Source organism: Struthio camelus, chromosome 2, assembly GCF_040807025.1.
Source record: "Struthio camelus isolate bStrCam1 chromosome 2, bStrCam1.hap1, whole genome shotgun sequence".
NCBI classification, from domain to species: domain Eukaryota; kingdom Metazoa; phylum Chordata; class Aves; order Struthioniformes; family Struthionidae; genus Struthio; species Struthio camelus.
This window is the reverse complement of record NC_090943.1, coordinates 8,195,379-8,215,354: the sequence shown is the minus strand read 5'-3', so window position 1 is coordinate 8,215,354 and position 19,976 is coordinate 8,195,379. Positions and strand designations below refer to the sequence as shown.

Genomic DNA, 19,976 nt, shown 5'->3' with positions numbered 1-19,976 from the left:
CTGTCACGTTTTCAGGCTCAGCTGCCCAAGAAGGCGCTGGCAGGACAACCTTTAGTGCTGTAGTGTGTCTCATCCTTAGGGAGGAGGACAGGGCTTGAATTCCTGACGGAAGAGAGACTTTGACTGTGGTTTCTCGCAGATCTGGGGGGAACTTTTGCCCCGGAATCGTGTAACGACAGGCAGCAGATGCAGGTCCCGGCAGCTTTTGCAGGTAAGCAGCGGCCGCGGCTGCCTCGCGTGCAGTGTTGGGGCCACGTGCCCCCATGCACTTTATTGAACTGAGCCCTGTCAGGGTGATAATGATGTGCCGGGCCGGTCGGCAGAGTGCAGCAGGCCTGGGGCTTGAGGTGCTCCCCCCGGTTGAGAGTGGGCTGTTTGGGACACGTCTGGAAGCCCGGGCAACTGTTGACGAGGACTTTGGCGTTAGGAGTCAAACAAGTGATGCTTCATTTGTGGGTTCTTGCTGTTGTTAGCTGCTGTAGCGGTTGTTTTATTTATGGGTTTAAGCCAATATTTTGTCAAGTGCACAATGTAAAAAAAAAAAAAAAAAGGAAAAAGAAAGAAATAGAACTGCTCTAATTTTCTTCCAGTTTCATGAAAATGCTCAAAATACGTTTTAAAAAGTTAATTAAACCCTTCTTAAGCAAACCTAGACAAGATCTGATTGAGAAGAGAGATCAGACAGCGTTCTGCAGGCTCAGGCCTTCAGGGGCACACCAGAGTTTATACAAACTGCGGCTAGGAATAGCACGTGGATATCCTGCCAGCCTTCATCACAAAGGCATCTTTCATCCCTGAAAATGTAGATGTAATAAGGAGTCCAGACCATGGAAGATGGGAAGGCCTAAAAATATTCGCATGTGACATTAGCTTTTTTATGTGTCTATATATAGCTGTGTATATTTTTAGAAGTGTATACATACTCACACACACAGAAGGAATAATTATTCCTATCGATCAGAATCAGAGTTTGAGTGAGATGAATCCAGTGGTAGTTTACACCCTTTTCTTTGCTGATACTTCCCCTTATAAATTATTTCATGAATCTTCTAAGCCAAAAAAAAAAAAACCACTTTCAGGAGCTTGAGTGATTGCTTTCTGTGCAAAGACATCTCACCTTTACAAAAAAAAAAAAAACCCTAAAGAAATGGGCATAAGCTTTTCTCCTGCAAGGATCATTTGTACTTTTGTTTTTTTTTTTTTTCCATTGGTTGTTTATTCATTGGGTTTTTCAAAACTCAGTTGCATTCACTTTTCTTTAGGCAGATTCTTTTTCTAGGATGTATTTAGAAAGCCTGTTGTCAGAGACTTTGAGAGCACGCTTTTCTTTTGGACGTGGGTAGATTATTTTTAATTATTACTGAAATGGTAAAAATAGGAAGTAAAACCTACGCTCTGTGTGTGCTCTTATTTGTTTTGTATTTTGTTTTATTTTTTGTAAATACGTCCCTGTGGTGGAAATCAAACATTTCTTCTTAAAATAACTGCACTCTCACTAGGTGCTCCCTACATCCAGAATTGCTGTTTGCAAGTTTCTGCCCGTTAAATAAACACTGAATTTTTATCGGAAATGGCATCTATTTCAGAGCTCATTAGAGGAAACAACCTTTGCCAAAGAAGAGGCTACTTAGAGTTTTCAGAAATGCAGTATTCGAGAGCACTGGGAAAAAAACGATCAAGGGGAGGCTAAGTCCAACCCCGACTGCGGTCTCTGACCTTCTCGGGGAAGGCGTCTCTCTGCGCTGGCGGGGCCGGTGGAGGTCGTGCCCACAGCGCAGCGCCGGGGAACCCAGCACCCAGCCTTTCCCCTCTTGCCCGAGAGCCAGTTTATTAAGCAAGCTCCTTAGCAGTGCTTCCTTTGCTTCGTGTCCTGGTCACAGTGCTTTTACACAGACTGTCCTTCCTACACCCCTCTTTTGGATAAGGCAGGCTTGCTCTCAGGCAGGTAAATTGCCCATCTGTATTCCAGAAAGTCCCTGCCCTCATCTGTAGTTACAATTTAAAAATGGGGCTTCTCTTTGCTATTCAAGTGCAGATATTTAATCATCAAGCATTCGTGCCTGTCTGCAAATGTCCAGGTTGCTCATACCCACTATATTCAGCCCCCAACCCCAGCATGTCTCTGTAAGTCAAAATGAGTTGGTAAACTGCTTTACCTTATTTTCATTAAAATGACACGTACATTTACCATATTCTTTATGATGAATTTGTGGCTCCACGTAGGGTATCTATTACATAATGATATATATTTAAAAGTATTTATTTTCTTGCCACACTGACCTGCTTTAAATGCTGCAGGGTGGCGTTACCGCCTTTTTTTTCAGCAGTCAGTTGATACCAGTAGAGATCTTTGTTCTTCAGCTTCTAAACCCTTGGTGACATTACAACTGCTCGTTTCTGCATTCGTGCAGCTGCTTTATCCTTTTCTAGGTGGCCTCTGATTTCAATTCAAAGTTAATGGTTACTATTTATTACATACTTAAAAGTGGCATGCAGTATAGTCAGTACGTGCAGAGAGTGCTTCGGAAAACACAGAATCCCTGGTATGAAGAACATGCAGTTCCTAGCCAGGTTGTGCAAATGTGTAAATACATGGGTAATTTACCTGTGCTCTGGGGTTATGGGAGAACTTAAACGGAATAACTGAGCATCCAGCATGACTGAGTCCTAGGATGGATGTTAATAGCCATGAAATTCAAACAAAATAAAACAGGCTCTGCACCCTGCAGAAACATCTTAGTTCCTGGATAGCTCCACTGTTAAGTTATTGTAGCAGGATGTTGTCTTTTTGGTAAATTATCGGTGGTCTCCAGAGAGCTGCAGGTGTGCTGCATCATTTTAGACACTCAGCCACAAACTGTAGAGCAGTCTTGAAGGCTTTAGACAGTTCAGGTATGGCTCTTCAGAAACTTTTTTAGGTGGAGCTAATTGCCATCATCTTTTTCTCTGTGCTGCCTCCTTGTCCCACCCCATTCCCTGGTTCTTTAGGTGCTGACTCCTCCAGCCCTGCTGCTGCCACAGCCCCGCAGGACAGCGGGGCATGTGGCCGTGACAGGTAGTGCGAGGCAGCCCAGGGGCTGAGTGACAAAGGGGGCAGTAGTAGAGCTGAGGTGTGTCTGTTCATCCATGCTGATGTTGCTATATCCTCATGGAAGCACTGGTCCTTGGCAGCTTCCGTTCTGGTGCGGGAGTTCAGTTAATAAATCAAACAGCGCTCACTAGCTTGGTCTCTGCTCCAGGCCTCATCTTTCACATTGGTGTGTCCTACCGGTGAAGCCATGTGTCACTGCCTAGAGAGTGATATTGCAGAGTACAATTTTTAGTAGACCCTGATGAAGAGCCTTTTGCAGAAATACAGGGATTTTACACTGAAGCCCATGGTAGGAGCTCTTTCTGTTACAGCCAGTTCCTACTCCCATAAAATGTTTACCCACTTCTAGATGCCACAGCACCCTCCTTCTTCTGTTGCCTTGTGGGACTATGTCTGTTTATTGCAAGGACTGAACATAAAGGCTGTTTCTCAGCCAATTCCCTAAGGAGTACATTAGAAATAGGATAAGAGATGTCCCCTGTCTTTCAGGACTTTTAAAATGAAGTGCGTTTCTTAGAGAAGGAAGGTGCTAGGCACTCTGAGCAGGCCTATACAGCGTAGTTCAGGTCATACTGATTCAGCAGTTGCTACCATTGAGTTCTGCACAACTCCGATTCCAAAAAACACGAAACATCACTGATACCAGTAAGCATCACAGCACAGCTGAACATCTGCAGCGAGAGGGAGGGAGGTATCCAGGGGCTCTGTGGAAACAGTGAGGTTATCCTTCTCTTTTCACCGAGTGTCCTATATTAATTGTACTCTCTGATGTAATCTTCCTTGGAGGTCAGGATCTCTCTGAGGGACTTAACTTCTATCGTACAGGATTACAGTCCCAAGTGTCAGGCCTTCACTCCTTGAGTTATGGACACCGTGTCCCAGCCCAGCCCTCCTAATTCTCCCATGTCACTCAGAGACCTCCACTGACCCTGTATATAGAGCAGCTCTGCTCTGGCACTTCTCCAGGAGTGCCTCCAGCCTCATCCCCTGTCCCCTCCTGCTGTGGTAGAACAGAGGCTGTATCTGCCTGTCCTCATAGCTGGAGACATGGCGACAAGTGGCAGGGTGGGAAGGGCAGTGTGAGCAGGGCACAAAGCTCGTGTTGCTTATATTCCAGTACTGTTTGAACACTTAAATCTTTTGATATCATTAGGGTTTGGGTATATTTGTAAACATAGAGAATATACAGGACTGCTTTAGTCCTGCTGACAGGCTAGACAGATTAATTTGAGCAGGTACCACCTGAATGCAGCTATCCAGCTTCTGGTACCTGAGCTAGTCAGGGCGTCTCCGTAGTGCACTGCAGTCTGCTGTTGCTGCCAAGGCAGGCAGGGTGCTCTCTCCCCCAGGAGAGGTGGGCGCTGGCTCGCTGAGTTTTGGTGTTTCTCACATGGATGCTCTGCTTCTGGCTTGTCAACAGTGAGTCATGAATTCCAGCTATTCGGTTCACTGCTTGGTAGATCATGCTGAAAATTTACAAAGAAAAAACTATGACTGCTTGAGATGAATAAAGGGATGAACTGGGTGGATTTTGTTTTGCAAGGGATATTTCTCTCTGTTCCTCTCTTGCTGTTTTGTTCTCTCCCTGCCACGCTAATTTCCAGTCTTGCTTGATTTTGAGGCATGAACTCCATAGTTCATCCCCACCTCTTTTTGTTGGGGTGTTGGGGATTAAAACTTTTTTCCTGAGCTCCTTTATTCCAGCTCTTGCAGATCACAGCTGCCCTTTTCCAAACATCGGTTCTTGAGAGACTGCTTTGGGTATGCTACTCAGAGCAGGTGCCGTTTATGGTGCTCGTCAGCAGTTTTCTCCTTCTCTCTCCCCGCTCCAACTTCCCCTTGGGCTGTGCAAGTTTTCTGCAAGGCCTGGTGTGGCTATTCCTGACTTTCAAGGAGCTACTCCTCTTACCTGAGCTTCTCCCAGGCGTGTTGGCTTCCTGGCTTCCGGCTGTCACTGCTCGCATCGGTACTGCGTGTTGCTCTTGGTTGCTGCTCCCTGTGCTCAGGAGCTGTTTCCAGGAATGGACTGCATGGCAGCCGTGGATGTGACAACTGTGGTCTTTGAAAAAAACAGAAAGAAACTTTCTGAAACTCTCAGTGGGCAAGAACGAATGCCCTGCCATGCCAAGCAGGGGGCTGACTCGCAGTGTACCTCAGTAATCGCTATATACTACTGCGTTTCTAAGTGGTATCTTGCTTTCCGGACGGCAGCTCCACTGATTTCAAGGGTCTGCTTGCTTAGTAAGCACGAGTAAATATAATGGAAGAATCTACTCATCTAATTTATGTTGTACTTACAAAAGCTCTAAATCTGTGTGAAAATTAGACAATATAAATAACAACAACCAATAGCAAAGCATTTTGAGTCTCCTCTGGGGAACTGTGCAAGGTGGCTGTACTGCCGGTTTGAAATGTTTGGGACTTTGGGCTTGTACTTAGACCAAAAAGTAGAAGAAACAGAGTTAGTGTTTTGGAATAACATGAGTGAATCTTATAGGAATTGTGTGCAACAGAACTGGAAATCATGGAGTGCAGCTGAGGATCTGAGTCAGGATTCTGGATCCCACGACTCAGTAAGTGGTCGGCACATAGCAGCCTTTGCAAACCTGAATCCTTAGATTTTTCTCTCTTTCAAAATGGAAAAACAAGACCTAGCTGGCACAACACTGTCTCTGTTCCAGTTAGGCAAATGGTTTCTTTCATTTACCTTGGTAAGAATGTGCCAGTTATGAATCTGTTTTCCCCATATTTTGATTTTTGGACCATATGCAAGTGTTTGATTGATGCGCTATAGAAGGTGCCAGTGGCTTTTAGTGATTTTCCTCCACAGTGTTACTGCCCTGTAAAACATGCAAATCCTAAAACCATTCCAAATATACTAATGTTCTAGAAATGCTCTAAAATGAAATCTTTTTTAAAGGCATGTATTTATAATACAAGCAGTGACTGATGGGCTTTAAGCACAAAGAAAGACTTAAGAATTTGAAGAAAATTTTAAAGATCTAAAAATTCTATTTGAGTACTTATACCTGTTAGACCTTATTGTTGTGCGGAAAGTTGATTATATAAAGCGTTTTCTGAAGGCTTATAAATTGCCCATAATATGTCAGGAAATATCTGGAATTTTGGATCCATGTTCTCGCAGTCTCTTAGAACTTGTGATTAAAGTACGGTTGTAAATATGATTTAATGAGATTATCTGGACGTTTTCTCATGTTGCACACAGTTATGCAATATGTTGTACACTAACTCACTGCTGCTCTTTGTCATGGAGGCTGCTGCAAAGCATCAGTATTTCAAACTGGAGCATGTGCACCTGAAACCACTGCATAAAACAAGTTATTTGTTCAGAAATCAGATTTTTTTTTTTTTCTCAGATCTTACCTAGTTGCCTGACGAGCCACACCTGAGCACAGGTATTTGATCAGGGAATATTTCGGCTATAAGACAGGTGTTACTTAATTAATACAGAGGACATAAATATTTACATAAATGTGATTTTCACAGGCCTATAGCCTCAAGAGTAGCTTGGGGTTCTCTGGCAAGACATATGCTGTGTAAATGTGAGTAGTCATCAAATAATGGTAAGAAATAATAATAATAATAATAATAGAAAAGCTACCTATTTTTCATCCCAGAAGGGTGAAAGAAAATGGCAAATGATTAACTGTTTTTCATGGATGTCAGAAACTGGACAGAATCCAAAAACTCTTTCAGTGAATATTTATGAAACGGTGTTTAAACCATTAACTACGCTGCTTATCTGAGATGTAGTTGTGCAATCTGTTTCTCTTATTTTGTATTCTTTATCCAAAGGTGGGGGAGGAAAAGGCATGTTTTCAAGGCAGAATTTGTGCCAGATCTGACTTTGAGACTCAAATAAATTTTGAAGATTTAAAAAAAAATACCCTCTGAATAGGTCTGCGTGTTTCTTTTAGTTGGTTACATCAGCCTGAGTCCCAGGAGCGACTGGAAAAGGAATGATGTAGGGATGCGAGACATCCTCCTGGCTGTTAATACCCGTTTGATTTTATCTTATCTGTAATCAAAATAATCATCCTTCTCAGTTACCTGTCATGGAAGCATTTGAGCTGAACCTTGTTTTGCAGTCTGTTTTTTGGAGAACCTCTTTTTTTCCAAGACAAAAAGATCTTCCTTTTTGCCCTTTGTAGGTCAGCCACAGATGTCTCCCTTTCTCCTATAGCTAAAGGAGGAGAGACACAAATGTGTTTCACTCGCCTCAGCTGCTTACCCAGGTTCTCAGGTACCACCGAAACAGATTTATAGAAGGTAGTTTGTTTATTTTCCCCCAAAGTATTTGTATGTTCTGCACGCTTAAAATATTTATTTACCCAGGGGAAAAAACCTTCTACATGCTCAATATTTGCTCATTTCTGTCACCCGTGTTAAAAAAGGCTGTTACTGAGCTGCTCTTAAAATGGTGCAAGTAATACCTACCATTTGCGAGTGAACAGTATGTACCATTTTCTGCTCTCCTGCTTGGAAAGGAGCTATTTCATCAAATGGAAGTGCACTTAGCACTCCAAGGGGAGCTGAGGACAGCGGGCATTTTCCAGGCCGCGCTCTGCGCCTGGCTCACGAGGGGCATCAGCAGGCCTGCAGCTCTGTCGCTGGCGAAGAAAGAAATCTGCCGGGCGTCAGGGATGTTCATTACTTGCTTTAGACTGGAGTTAAAGGCAGTGATGGTTGGGCCTAGTTGCCAGTGAGGTGCGGGCTCCTGCGATGAGTCGTGCTGAGCTGCGAGTATGTCTGACCCGGTGTGGGTGATGCACAAGGCAAGCCAGTTGCGCGGTTTGATTCAGAAACTGGTAGCCATTAGTTAAGGAATGCTTGAGAACGTCATCTCGGACGCTGTTTGGAAACGACTAAGAAAGGGCTGGCAGTGCTTCATGGCTCAGTATTTGGCTCCGTGTTTCTCCAAGTAGGTGTCAGTTCGTTACGCAAGGGTTTTGATACCTTTTGTTAAAATTATCGGACGCTGCAAGGATGATCTTTCTGTCTTTTGCCTTAACGTCAGCTTCTTCTACAGAGATGACCCCACCTGTGGCAGACTTACTTTGATAGCGCCTTGGCCAGAGATATGGCCCTGTCGGGTGGGGATTTATTTCCTTTCCAGTAAAAGACACTTTATGAGATTGTTTGGTGGAATAATCAGAGCTGAATGTTATTATAAAGAGGGTTTTTTCAAAGAGTTCCCGCTGAAGATGAAAATTTTAAAAATCCCCGCTATCCCTCAGCTCCTATTTGGAGAGTTTACGCTGCTGTGCTAGCATCCATTTTTGTTCATGTGGTATGCCTTCTTGGATTTTCAGAGTCTGATTCATCTGTGCTCTTATCTCTATTTTTATTGGTAACGTTATCCCTTGCATTTAGCCAACCCATTCTCCCAGTGAGGTCTTTGTAGGAAGCTCCGGAGTCGATTAGGACTTGCTGCGTTCATGTTGCAGAGGGGAGCACTTAAGTGCAGAGAAATAATGCGACTTTGGCACAGATGCAGCGTGGACTTGCGGTTAGGTTGGGCACGGAAGTGTTACAGCGCAGCAGGCAGGCTTTTTGAAATGCATCTGCTGCTCTGCGCCGCCTTCCCTGAAGTATTAGATTATGATGCAGACGCAGCCTCAGCTATGTGAAACTTCTGCTCTTGAAAACAGGATCCCCTTTCCGTCGGATTGCATTAAAAACCGTCTGTGGTTATTTGAACTCCCAAACTTTCCCCGGTGTACCCACACAGCGGTTCGCTAGCGCGCCCAATGCCGTGCTTTAATTACCCGCTCGCCTGGCGCGCGTGGTGTTGTTAGCCCCCTCCGGAGCCGGTGCGACAGGTTGCCGCATTCTTGTAATTGAAGCGGTCGGTGTCTAAAGCGTTTTTGGCACGCAGCCTGCGGCGGGAGGGAAGGCTGCCGCCTGCGCTACCCGGAGTTACCTAGCGCTGCCTGCCGTCCCCGCGCCCGCCGCGCCGCCAGCCAGCCGCGCGCCGGGCCCCGGGGCCCCATCTGTTGCAGCCTCCGCTTCGGGAGCAGAGCCTGAAATGCGAAAATCCGCCTGCCTTTAGGGGGAAAGCTTCCCCGGCAGTTCTTGACGGATGGACGTCTCCAGCCAGACGGCAGGATTTTTCAGAGCTGTAAGTCAGCACGTACCTCGATCGTCCCTGGCTTTCTTCAGTTTTGGGTTGATTTTATTTTGTCAGGGACTCGTAAAGGGAGCAGGTTTTGCAGTCGCCTAGGCGGAGCAGCCTGAGCGCGCTGCAGGACTCGGCTGAGAAGCAGGCGTCCTTCAGGCCGTGTAAGAATTGCATGGTTCTTGGGTATTTTGTTTTTTTTTTTCATCTTGTTTTGTCTCTTTTGTATGCATGGCTGGCGCAGGGTTGTTGTCCTGTTTTTAGAGCATTTAATTACAATAGCTATTCCAAGGCTGAACAAAATGTTCTTTTATCTAGTTAAAGAATGTAGCTGGGTGGTTTTTTTTTTCCTTGCATAACTTTTTCTTAGTGTTTTGGAAAGAGAGATTATCTTTTTGGGGTGTTTATTTAATTTCAGCCTAAAACCATCTGGTCTCTGCATCCTGCAATGCCTTTTTTCTCATACTGATCGTCTAAGAGAAGCCCATACTGCTGTGCAACTAATTGCTGTGGCCGGTCTTTGCAAACCAAAAAACCCCGTTTGTTGGGCAGCTTGTTGACGGCGAGTTGAATTTTGCTGATTGCCTTTCTTTATTTTGATATCTGATGAAAATCTGTCTGGAGAAAGATGCATATTGCAGGCTTCATGTGCTTCTCTTCCATTTTTCTGCTACGAAGCTAAATGCTGAGCACACATCACTTGGCACTGCAATTAATGGGCCGGTGAGATGAGGAACAGCCGATGGGGATGATGCTGACTGTTTCCTAGGGTCGAACCTGAAGCAGCAGGTTTAAAGGTGCCCTGTTAGCGAGGTGCTGGAAGGGGGCTGGTGAACAGTTACTACAGTCTAGTCTGGAATAAGATAAAAGGTATTTTCCCGGCTCCTATATGTTTAGCTTGCTGGTCACTGCTTCTGTTATAGAGGCCACAATTTCAGGTGCAGGGCCGGTTAGGAGAGACTGAGGGTTCCTGCCCTTGGAGAACATGGTCCAATAGCTGTATCCCCCTGTATGGGGCAAATGGTCCAAATCTGAGAGAGGCTGTAAAAGAGAGGTTGGCCTGATTTAGGGCACCCTTAGGAGATGAGAGGAGTCTGGAGTTACTGAAACTGGGAGTGTGGAGGCCTGCAGCATCTATGGGAAGAGGAAATGACTGGGAAGAGGATGAAGTGGGTCCTCTTGACATTGGGCCAAACCCTTGCTTTTCAAAATACCAACTTGATCAAAAGGGTGGCAGCAGGAAGCCCAGAAAAAAGAACTTGGTTGCACTTCAGTTTTGTCCAGGGTTTACTGAGAGTGGAATAAAAACATAATAATTTTGAAAAACTTTTTTTTTTTTTAGTGTTTATTTCAAATTGTGGCAACCTGTACTAGGATGTCTTACGGTCATTGAGAAGAAATTAGGTGAATAAAAAGCAATATTGGTGTAAAGCTTTAAAGGTAAGTCATGCCGGTGGAAATCACCCTGAACCAGAGTTTGCCTAAGGCAGCAAACTGGTTTTCCAGCAGGAAGAGAAAATCCTGGCGTCATTTTAGCTTATTGGACTAGCCAAGTAAGCCCAGTGACTAATTTAATCATTTAAAGTCAAGAGAATTTGTTGGAAAACTGTGAGAGCTTGTTATCATGTGTATATGTATATGAGTCTATGTGTTTACTATATGGATTCTCCTATATGAGAGCATGTTCTGTGTGTGAGTAAAAGCAAAGATTGCCTGTGAGAAGATGAGATCTAGCAGCTCTATATTCTTGGAGGAAATAGTCAGCAGTGGCAATCGGTTTGTGTTTCTCACTGTAGGTACCCATACTTTTGTTTAAAGAACTGATACAGGTTTTGATAAACTTATACTCTTCTTCTGATGACTTCTTCTGCTTGCTTGTAATGGCTGACTGTGTGCAGCTTTAAGTCCAATTTCCATCCTATTGGAGCTCGAAACAAATGTGAATAAAACTTGGATTTAAATGCATACTAAAAGCTGCACAACTTTTTAATGGCTGTAGATACAGATTATCATTTTAGGTCAGGAAAAATAACCAGTGTATTTTAAGGGGTGTATTACTTGCAAAAACTTAATTTTTGATAGTGAGGAAAATTTGATGTTTTTCTATGAAAATAAAAATAGCAAGCCAAACAGGAATAAAAAAGTGTTCTGACTCAAGGTTTCCTGCTTGTGGATTTAATTCACCTTGAGAAATACTAGTTTGGTTCTCGCTCGCCTAGGTTTGTTTTCTGCTGGGGTGACCGTTTCTTTTCTGCAAGGCTTTTGGTGAAGCTCCTTGGCGCTGTGGCTGTCTGTACCAGGGAGAGGCACAAGCGCGGAGGCTCTCCCTGTGCCTCTGGCAGCGACCGGCGTTTGGCGAGTCTTGTACAAGGTTCATTTCTGACGAAATACGAAGGATTTGCGTTGCCTGCCCCCCGCCTTGGAGCGACACCCCGTTGTAAAATGGCCTCTCCTGCGTCAGGCTCATGTTCTGTCCATCCGTCGCCGTGGCCAAAGTGCCCTGCTAGCTTGGAGATGTTTCCCGCGCTCCTGAGCGAGATAAAAGTCTTTGCAACACATTTTAATATATTAACTACCAGCCAGATCAAATACAGATTTACCTGTTTCAGCTGGCCTATACCTGCTGGGTTTCTGAACCAGTGCACGAGGCATAAATGTTTTTTAGCAACGTATATGTAGATATCTAGCTTAAGTTTAAAATGGGATTTACCTGAACGTAAGTTTGTGTGCTTGTCTTTTCTTGATGGCATATTCATATAGGTCCATTGTGATCATTGATGCTTAAAAGGGAACATAAAGGGTAAGATGGTTAAAATTAGAAGACTCCTATTAAAGGAGCCAGAGGTAAATATGGCTGTTTGTAGTTTTTTTTCCCCCTATACTGGGTCTAAAGTAGGCACAATTTCTGGAGAAAAAACAGCGTATACCAGTAAAAGCTATAGCCCCTGAAAGAAGCCTACAGTTTATTTTGGGGAAATACCTGCTTTAAGATCTTAGTGTTGCACGTACAGTACTTAGAAAGAACTTAATGTGCGTTATTTCGGTCCTTCCCTTTCCATGCAAGAATTATTTCCAAACCGAACCGACTGTGACAATTTATTTTCAGTAGTCGCTCTCTCAAGTGAGAATGACTAATCCCGGTGCTGTGTCGTTCCGCGTGTCTCATGGTTCGCAAGATTTTCCTGCTGGGTAAATATTGGATCCATCTTTGTTCCCAAGATGGTCATTGCCTCGGTTGGATATAGGGACTCCTTCACTTCCCCTCCAACGAGCGCTCGCTCCGTCAAAGAGCTAACCAGGCTTTCTGTACGCCAACCAACGCTGTGTAAAGAAAACGATCACTTTAGAAACGCTTAGAAATACCGACGGAGCTTAGGGCTTCGTCGCGCGCCCCGTCCTACGGGTGCTCGTGGTGTGTCTAGACTGCAGGCGAAGACGTGACTGAGGCTGGGCTCAAGCGAGGCTGGCTCAGCCCCGGCAGCCGCACCACGGCAGCAGTGAGGAGCTCAAAGTGAGCTAAATTGCCTGAGTAGTTACTCAGCTTCCCCAGGGGATTTGCCAGCTAGGCCTGGTGTTGTCATGGCTACGCTGTTATCAGCACTAGCTTAAAACTAGCTAGTTTAAAGCCTGCTTCTGATTGCTGGGTAGAGATGCCCGTGAGAGGCCGTCCCATGCCTGGACAGCTTACTTTCTAAATAGAAGAGACAGGGAGAAGAAGTGATTTTATTCCTGTTTTACAGGCAGCGAAGAGGGAGAAGTAAAGGGTAGGCTTCATTTGTCGTCTCGTGAATCATCCAAAGTTTTAAGCAAGTCGTCTCGCCTCTCCTTGGCGTCCCTGAACCGAGGAAACTGGAGTGAAATGCCCATGAGAGACGCCTGTTTTTCTCTGCTGTCTGTTACAGGAGCCTAGGCAAAAAGTGTGGGACGGATGCCGAGCATTTTAGATGGCTAAAATTAGGTGACAGAAATCCTGTCCTCGATGCCTTCCCAGAGGTCAAACAGAAAGCCAGAACAGGCAATGAAAGTCTCACTACTAAGTCCAACCGTAAAGTTATTCCGGACTGGATTTGCAGTTTGTAAAGCAGTTTGGAGTCCCGCAGGGCAAAAGATGTAATGCAGTTTATTGGTTTTACATGGCAGCACTAACTGGAAAAAATAATAAAGGTACCGATTTTTTTCTCCGCAGCTCTCAGCACCTCTCAGCTCAGAGCTTAGGGTGGGAGCTGAAGGACTTACACGCCGAGTTTAAGGCAGAGCCCTGTACTATGACTGGGGCGATTTTTTTAGATTGTCTCTGAGGATTTGATCTTTCTTCTGTCCTTGAGGGTTCTTTTATATTGTCAGCTTCAGCAAAACGTACGTTTAAGTGAAGACATCCATGCTGAGAGTTAGGGTGGAATTTGTGTTGGTAAGGAGCTTTTCTTTTGAGAAAAGCAAAAAGAAATAGTTTAGCCTGCGAAATAAAAAGAGACAGTATGTTTTGCATGCAGTGCTAAAACTGTAAGCAAACTATGGCAAAGCATGTGTAAACTTGGTAGGCATGAAATTGTTTTCCATAGTTGCGGAGTGATGTAGCAGAAACACATGAAGTGGGGAATTGTCCACAGCATGTGCTTCATGTGTCGTCTCCTTTGAACTCCCATCCAGCTCTTCAGCACACCAAGCACAGAGCTATCCTGTTCTTCTTTTCCTTGCCTAATTTTTTCCTTGCTTCTAAATTTTTTCTTTCTTTTTTAGCTGAGGGACTGCTTGATCCGAGCGGGTTCCTCACTTCCCTAGCTTTCCAGCTGTGAGCCTTCTTCTAGTTATTAAGATTATTCATGGTTATTAACTGAAAAGCATGTAAAGAGGAGGGAACAAGCAGCGATCTTCCTAAATGCAGTGATCTGGAAGAATAGTTCCAGTATTGACGGCAGAGTTTTTCTGCCTGGTATGAATTTCACCTTTTTTAGTCATGTATAAGCAAGGCAGAACCCTGCAAGTCTTCCTCAGTTAAAGCCATCAGTTGGAGGTTTTCAGTTCTGATTTTGTTGTATTTTGCTGTTCCCTGAGGAAGTGATTTTCTAAATGATTTTCTGCAATCCCCCATCTGGTCCCCTAGAGAGCTGAAGAATATCAAAATGCAAAATGCCATGACTTTTTAGGTAGCTGAAGTATAGAGATGATTTAGAAAGACTCATGATAACCATTCATTTGAATCCCCTTCAGATTGCCCTCATGCTGTAGCATCTCAAGTATTTTCATTATGTTATGGCAAAATCATCATTTGTTCCCTGTGGTTCTACTGTTTCCTTGGCCAGAGTTATGTTTTATAGAAAATATGGACCTTTCTTGCCTTTCTCTGTAAATCCTGTGAGATATTGTATCTCATTTATGTAAGACAAACATGTAAGTTTTGGAAAGCAATTCTCTTGGCACTGAATATGTGCCGTCTGAAGGGTCACGTTTCCAGTCTCTTGCTACCTTGCAGTGTGTCTTTTGGTTGTTCCTTAATGCTCTCATCATTCTAACTGACCACATTTTCTAGATCTGAGGTATGTGATCTTCTGCTTTTGTCTCAGCTCTGTTGACTCTGCGTGTTTCTTGGATGAAATGTTTCACTGCAGAAAGGTCTTAGGCTGAGCACCTCAGAATAGGACTTAATAATGAGTTTGTGGAGTCCAGCAGAGTCCACAGAGCATTCATACTTGCTCCGCAGTTTGTAGGCAGCTTGATCCCTGCAAATCATGCAAACATGAAAAAGGCAACTGAGTTCTCCCATAGGTTGGATGCGTGCAGGAGCCGGCCTCAGAGAGATTGTGTATAGACTATGTTATTAGAGAGAATATTGAGAATTTTGTTGTTTTCCTCTCTGACTTGCAGTCTCTGCTGTTCTCTCCCTTTCTCTCTCTTTTTTTTTTTTAATGACATTTTGTTATTTACGCTTTAGCTTAGTTATCCATCTGCTGTTGTAATAAACATGCTGTCAGTCACAGTACTGCTTAGTTCTTAGTGTGAAGGAGCTGACAAACCAGGCTGTCGTCGTGTGCATGGGGATCTCATGCATGCTTTGCTAGGGAGCCCTGAGCGATGTTCTCTGATTTACTAATTGGCTTCAGGTAGAGAGCAATATTCTTCATCATAGTATTACCACCGAGCCCTGAACTCTCTGAATATTACAGATCTTATAGGTCTCCAGGGAGAACTGATTGTGTCCCACACCAGCTCTGAGGGCTCTCTCCAGGCTGTGCCCACCTCCTTTTCAAAGGCTGCGTCACTGACCAACATGGTGGTGCTTCCTGGCAGGAAATCAGGAGTCCTGGAAGAAAATTTCAGTTTTTCCATGAAGAGTGTAGGAATGTGTTCTAGCGATGCAACTCTGAAATTAAGAGAAAAACAAAAAAACAATCCGCAGTCTCCTGACTGTAGCCCCATAAGAGCCTCATAAGACTTCATAAAGAAGGATAGATTTGGTATAGACTGCTGGATCTTAATACCTGTAAGGGTCAGTTAGGAGGCTTAGAAATGACGAAGGCTGTGCTGGAGGCAGGCAGCATGCCATGATCAGGACAACTCAGGACCACCAGTTGGGACAGCTTTTTTTCAGGGGAAACATCAAGGAATTATTAGTTTCATGACTCTCCTCCTCCCCTTCCCCTAGAAATTCTCAGTTTTAGCAGCTCTTTTAGGCAAAGTGGTAGCAACCCAAGCCAGGCAACCTGGGAGAGAGGGGGAGATGGCCTAAGCCGCTATTTAGTTCTTTGTTTTTTTGGTGCAGCCTTTGGAAATGCCTTTAAATGGCATACAGGTTGGATTTCTTAGGCAGACTCCTGTGCAACAGGAGCTGAGCTGAGACTGCCAAGGTTTTGATACGAGACATTGTCCCCAGATGGATGATGATTTTTACAAACCAAGATCTAGGTTGGATTTTAGGCAGCCGTAATGCCCTAGCTTTTCAAATTGTATCTCTGCATTTCTTCCAGACAGGACATTTGCTTTAGGTGCTTTACTTCCGTTATTTCAAGTCTGATGCTGTAGCCACCTTGACATCGAACCGTGCACAGCTGTTCCTGCACAGTCACCCACATGACAGAGCTGCCTCTGGGCATCCTCCTGCAGTGGACAAAATGAAATCTCTATGTCTACGATCTGAAGCTCTCCAGACCAACTTGATTGTTTTTGTTTTTTTAATACGAATAGCCTTAAAATTAATAGAAGTCAAATAGAAAGAGCCTTAGGAAGTACAAAGCTGCCTTGCCCAAATCTAACCAGCTTTGTACATCTGTTACTGCCCACTCCCATTGAGTCATACCGAGACTTAGTCACCAGCATCCTAAAGTCTCACAGTACGACTCACATCTCTCTCCAAAACACATACTAAATGTGCAGTCTAAATGGCATGGGGGAGGGAGAAAAGCAAAGCAAAGAGCAACCTTTTCCTAAAGGAATAGAACAATGTAGCAAGTCTTATGCTATGTTGTGCCTAGTATATCAAAACAACAAAAATAAAAGGACAGAAATTTCTGTGTATGTCAGGTACGAATCTTTCCTTGTGCAATAGCTGAATGATTTGATATAAATCCCACAAGTCTGCTAGATAAGATCGTTCTCAAAAATGAAAAACTTCTGTTCAGTCAAAGCTACCGAGATATTCCCTCTGTTCCTTAGTGTTCAGAGTTTGCTTTGAAATCTGCTCGCAGGCTATTAGCGTAGGTAGCACGTTTGTTGCTCAGTTTTACATAGGCTTGCAATAGATACAAATCCAAGGCTGATCTAACAAAATCTGCTGGTGCTTAGGTTAAGCTTAAAGAAACAGTTCACAACTAATGTTAAAAAGAAAGCCTGACTCTGCACTCGGAAGGCTATTTGAAGTAGTCGCAGTTCAGTAATGACAGCAGAGTAGTAGACCCCAAGAGCCCTGTTAGGGTCTGACGATGAAGAAGGCAGTCTTTAGCAGTGCCTTGCGAGATCAGGGCTTTTGTCAGCGCTCTTAGCTTAATTTGTCAGTATCTTTTTTTTTTTTTTTTTTTGATTAAAGGAGCTGTCTCCCCATATTGAAAAGCTGTCTTGGTAAAGTGTCACCTCCTGCTTGGGTTTTGTACTAAGAGAGACTGTAAAGTCTGGCAGGCATTTCACAACCTTAAGTTTTCTGCAATCTGAATATATATAAAGAAGTCAGGGAAACAGAAAAATGATATCTCACAGGTGACACCATCAGCAGTCAGGGCTATGTGATGCTACTTGTTTGAAGGCCTTATAGCGGAGGCCACCAGCCTTTCAGCAGAGTTGGCCCCTAGGGCTGCTGTGAAGCCATTCTGACCTGAAGCTCCCCTGAAACATGACCAATGCGTAGACCATGCTCATGAGTCATGGACCCACCGGCACAGCTACAGGTCTTCAGACAGCCAGAGATGTGCTCTTGCACGGTCATGTCCTGCATTTGAAGGGACAGTTGCAATGGATGGCAGCGGGGAGCTGCTCATGAAATAGTCTTTTAATACCCAGCCCTGAAATGCATGGTGCTAGTGGTATGTCTGGAAGAGATATACTAGTTCACATTATTTGTGCTTCAATGGATGGAAAATATTTTCCCGTTCCCCTGCTTTGTGTAGTGGGAGTTACCGCTGCAAGGTAGCAACACTTGAGGCCAGTACGCTACTAACAGTATGCGGCAAGGAAACAGTCAGACGACATTAGTGAACTGTCTGACACAAACAACTGGAAATACTCACTGTACCGCAGCAGTACACATCTTCAAAGGTTGGCCGCTCTTTGAGAAGTAGTATGTTTGCTTCTGAAAAATAGGAATAATGTTAAATTGTCTATGCTTTAAAATTAAAAGACAGGATGAAAAATATTTTGATCAGATTTTATTCTTTAAAAACTGTCGAAATACTTGTATCCATACAACCTTTAGCATAGGGCAGCTAAAAGAGCCTGAGTTACTTACACTCTCATAAGTCACATGTGTGTATTGTATTCTCTTGATCGGAAATACTATAGATGTCTTCAAAAAACCACCAAACCTCTATGGTGTCAGACACAAGTTTGCATTGTGGGGGGTCCTGTGGCCTCAGCTGTAGAGCTGTAGGCCTTTTTGCATAGCTGTAAATTTATATTAAAGTGTACATCCTTTCTAAGTAGCATGGCTGTCTGAAAAGAGAAAGTAGTTGAATATGAGCTCTTCTTGCATTGGCAGGCCATTACTGGCTTTTCCTTAAGGTTTCTTGGAAGGTCTAATCCAGCACATCAAGTATAAGAGGAAGCCCCATCTCTGCCTTCCTTCTGGCCTCAGAACAATTAACCGTGCAGGTCACAGGGAAGGGGTCTCTGGGGCCTTGGAAGGTGTTTCCCCCACCCTTGGAAACAGGTCTTTGACCTGTCAATCCCAGCGGGCCCTGGAGTGCCTTCCTGGCTCCTTGGCTTCAGCAGTTGCAGGAAAGCTTTATCAGCTTGGCTGCCAAAGCAGCCTTGAAACAAAACAGTAATAAAAAAGGATCCCTTTAATTCTTAATGTCTTGTTTACTGGATTCAAGGCTTTAGTGGCCTGCTATTTAAGCTTGCAGCCTCCGCAACAGAATTGCTGGAAACCCTCTTCTGACACCAAGGTCCCCAACTGCAGCGGCGGTCAGACCAGCGTGTCTGGGCAGGCCTGTCTGGCAGGAGTCATCACCGGCAAGGAAAGGAGCAGTGAAACTGTCTGGAAAAGGTGAAAAATGGCTTGGCTAACCAGATCTTGTTCCTGTTGCCATTTGGCTACACTATGCCCGCTGGTGCAGTTGCTGTCTGTATCCTAAAATACAGTTTTCCTTCCTACTCTCCAAAACAGTTCTGAGAAAGGGATTTTTGTGACTTTGTTTTTCCAGGAAATCAAAGAACAAGAATTTTATTGTTCTTTCTTTTCACATAATTCTAAGCATTTTGGTGTAAGAGCTGTGAGAGGAATAAGAGAAGAGTCAGAAAGGAGTGAGGGCGCATGTGTTCGCTTCCGTGGGAGCAAGGACCTCTCCTTTAGGTGGGGGGGTAACCCAGAGAAGAATCACCTTAGAATTAGTCTAATTTTTGGAGGCAAGATATTTTGAGGTTACTTTCAGGAGTCGTGTGAAGAATCAGTAACCTTCCAGGTGTCTGATTGTGCCCCAGAGGAAGTAGTGAAAGAAGTGAAAGAGAAGGTAAGCGCGCAGGCAGACAGAATTATCCTGATTTATGCCCTGGAAAAAAAAAAACCCAGCAGTTAAACCTAATTAAAAAAATCAGGGTAGTTGCTTTTTTGTATCTATCTACTGCTTCTATGTCTTTACTGCATAAAACTGTGAGTGACTGTTGTCTCTTGTGCTAACAATAAAAAAAAAAAGTCATGGACAATCAGCTATGTATTAGCTGTTGTGGGAGATTTTCCTTCCCGGGTCAGAGACCAGCTGATAGCAGGAGCGCAGAGCTATAGCTCTGCTGTACCACAGCTCTGCCGGTCCTCTGGAAAAAGCAGGTACGGCTTTGATATCCCAGTGGCTGTATTCCTCAGGGAATATAACACAAGCTACCATGACAACTTCTTGTAAATAGAAGTCATTTGAGAACGAAATAAATCTGAAGTGGCCTTGTGGCTGTAAAGTAAATCTAAACTGTACAAGAGGTCTTTTTTTTCTAATTGAGGATGACAGAAGGGAAAGCTGGCCGTTGGAGTGCACCGAGCAACGTGAAGGACTGAGAATCCTATCGTCGTAAAAACACGAGGAAAAATTTCGGTGTTGCATCACTGTATATTAA

General features: G+C 44.1%; 1 protein-coding gene and 1 long non-coding RNA gene across 6 annotated transcripts in view; one reads left to right on the top strand and one right to left on the bottom strand.

The window, feature by feature from the left end:
* PRKAG2 (protein kinase AMP-activated non-catalytic subunit gamma 2) overlaps window positions 1-19,976 on the top strand; it is a 290,028-nt gene that overhangs the window by 53,373 nt on the left and 216,679 nt on the right. Inside the window, exon 1 of one of the 5 annotated variants that reach the window (XM_068934206.1) lies at window positions 9,099-9,233. The exons of 3 other annotated variants lie outside the window; for them this stretch is intronic. In XM_068934206.1, the coding sequence (XP_068790307.1) occupies window positions 9,195-9,233 (39 nt within the window). In that variant the 5' untranslated portion in view covers window positions 9,099-9,194. Of the gene's footprint in view, window positions 1-9,098; window positions 9,234-9,323; window positions 9,395-19,976 lie in introns of those variants that run through there. One more of the 5 variants, XM_068934207.1, reaches the window with a different exon arrangement.
* On the bottom strand, window positions 1,458-8,971 carry LOC104148661 (uncharacterized). Its single transcript, XR_695175.2, has 3 exons — window positions 7,550-8,971; window positions 5,001-5,150; window positions 1,458-4,557 (listed from the first exon to the last, which is right to left on the bottom strand). It is a non-coding gene; the product is annotated as an uncharacterized lncRNA (long non-coding RNA).